The 2,019-nt window shown below is 43.3% G+C and overlaps 1 protein-coding gene across 1 annotated transcript; it reads right to left on the reverse strand.

Moving 5' to 3' along the window:
- Positions 1 to 252: 252 nt before the first annotated feature.
- Positions 253 to 1,494, reverse strand: LOC128862380 (homeobox protein Hox-D4). Its single transcript, XM_054100958.1, has one exon. The coding sequence runs from the start codon at positions 1,451 to 1,453 to the stop codon at positions 341 to 343; it is 1,113 nt and encodes a 370-aa protein (XP_053956933.1). The 5' UTR covers positions 1,454 to 1,494; the 3' UTR covers positions 253 to 340.
- Positions 1,495 to 2,019: the final 525 nt, after the last annotated feature.

A 2,019-nucleotide genomic window follows, 5' to 3' on the forward strand; every position in this document is an offset into this window, starting at 1 on the left:
CACAGTTCGCGATTATCAGCTGTTAAGCCATAGTTAACGATATCGATAGTTCTAAAGCAGCTAAAAAAACACCCGATACTTTTGGAAATTACGCTTTTGCCTAAGAACACCAACACCAACACGCAAAGCTAAACAAAAACCAGAAAGAAAGCCTACCAAAATACAAAGTTTTGAATGTATGAAACAGCGATAACTTTTCAAATATTTCTTTTAATTTTTCTATAAAAATATAATCAGTTCACAAAATTCCTTAATACACACACCTAGCGTTATTTTAACTAACTAATTATGTACATACATTTACATTTGCAACAGGCTTATTTGTCTAAACTATGATTTCTTAAATTTCAATTAGTCTACAGGATCGATTGCCGCAATGTGTAGCCGATTCATCTTCCAATTTCTGCTCGACCTTTACATTATTTGCACAACAGCACCTTTGGCCTGTGAGGACTGGAGAGTTCGAGGGACTCGGCAACTGTTTATCACCCGATGAGGACGACGGACTCATACTACCGACGGTAAAACTATACGTTGGGCTGTCCGATCCTTTCTTTTGTTTTACTCGACGATTCTGGAACCAAATCTTAACTTGTTTTTCGGAGAGACGCAATCTGTTGGCGATCTCAATGCGACGTAGACGAGACAAGTATGCGTTGAGCGAGAACTCGCGCTCCAGTTCAAGTAGTTGAGTGCTGGTGAAAGCGGTGCGAATGCGTTTGCTGGAATCCGCGTAATCGGTAATCACGGGTGTAATATCCAGGGGAAGGCTACGCACGCACGATGTGACCGAGGAAGTAGTGTGGGATGAATAAGATGCATTGGAAGTAGTTGAGACTAAACATTGGTTGATCGGGCAGGAGCTGATGCTTTTGTTGGGCGAGCTGATTGGCGAACAGGAAGCGGAATCTTGCTTGAAATGTTTTGTCGCCGGTGTTTCTTCTCCATAATTGCCATATTCAATTGTTGATCCCGTGGATGAGGCAGAGGGTGATATACAGAAAGCGTCGGTAAGCGGCAACGCTTGACTATTGTAAGGTAAACCAGTTGGAGTAGAATAGTTTTCATAGTTGAGAGATTTTCGTTTGTGTGATAACAGCGATGCAGTATACGGATGTAGACGAGGTGAATGTGTCGCCGCAGTCTGAGAGTTGGAGTGGTGATGCAATGAAGCTGCTGCTGCAACTGCTGCCGCCGCCGCTGCTTGTTGTTGTTGTTGCTGCTGCTGCTGGATACCCAACGAGAATAAATAGCTGCCCACATAACTTGCGGGGTATGGGAACATTGGGATGTTGGGCAATATAGCTGCCGCGGCCGCAGCTGCTGCCGCTCCCATGGTTGATGGCGTTGTTGAACCAGATGCCATTGCAGAGGCAGTTGGGGAATCCAAGCTAACCTCCTTCGTCAGTGGAACATCACTGAGTAATGAATCCATCAAAAATGAACGCTTCATTTTCACTGCAAATCAGTCTTGAATATACGTAACTATTTGAAATAAAGTTTTAAGCAATAACCGTGCACGATCACTCTCACTTTGTAACTGTGCTGTGGTCCAGCGAGTGATCCTGCTTTATATACCAGAGAACTGAGGTAGGGGTGGATTTGCTAAAGAGAAACTACCCTTGATGAATCGGGATTGGCGGCATGGCCATATTGTAACAACAAAAGTGCCTGTCTTTCTACCACAACAAATCATCATTTGAGGGTAGTTATCGTCTGCTTTTGCCGCTGCCCCGAATGTAGCCAACCATTAATACACCATTTAGAGACTCTTAACCCTCAGTCAACTGACACATTATGAAACTGTTGTTTATTTGTTGTTGAACTCTCCCCTGCTATACATATCTTGAGCGTTATATACAGAGACAGATATGTTTTCACAGCCAAACTTGTTAATAGTTTGTAATTATTGCCGTTTATGCTCCGCCCTTTCATTCCTGTTCTTTAGATTATTTTGTAATGCCTTAAGAGGCCTTTTAACATGCGTGTGGCTGTAGCAGATGGCAGGTACGTGCTGTC

Source organism: Anastrepha ludens, chromosome 4 (genome assembly GCF_028408465.1).
Source record: "Anastrepha ludens isolate Willacy chromosome 4, idAnaLude1.1, whole genome shotgun sequence".
NCBI lineage: Eukaryota > Metazoa > Arthropoda > Insecta > Diptera > Tephritidae > Anastrepha > Anastrepha ludens.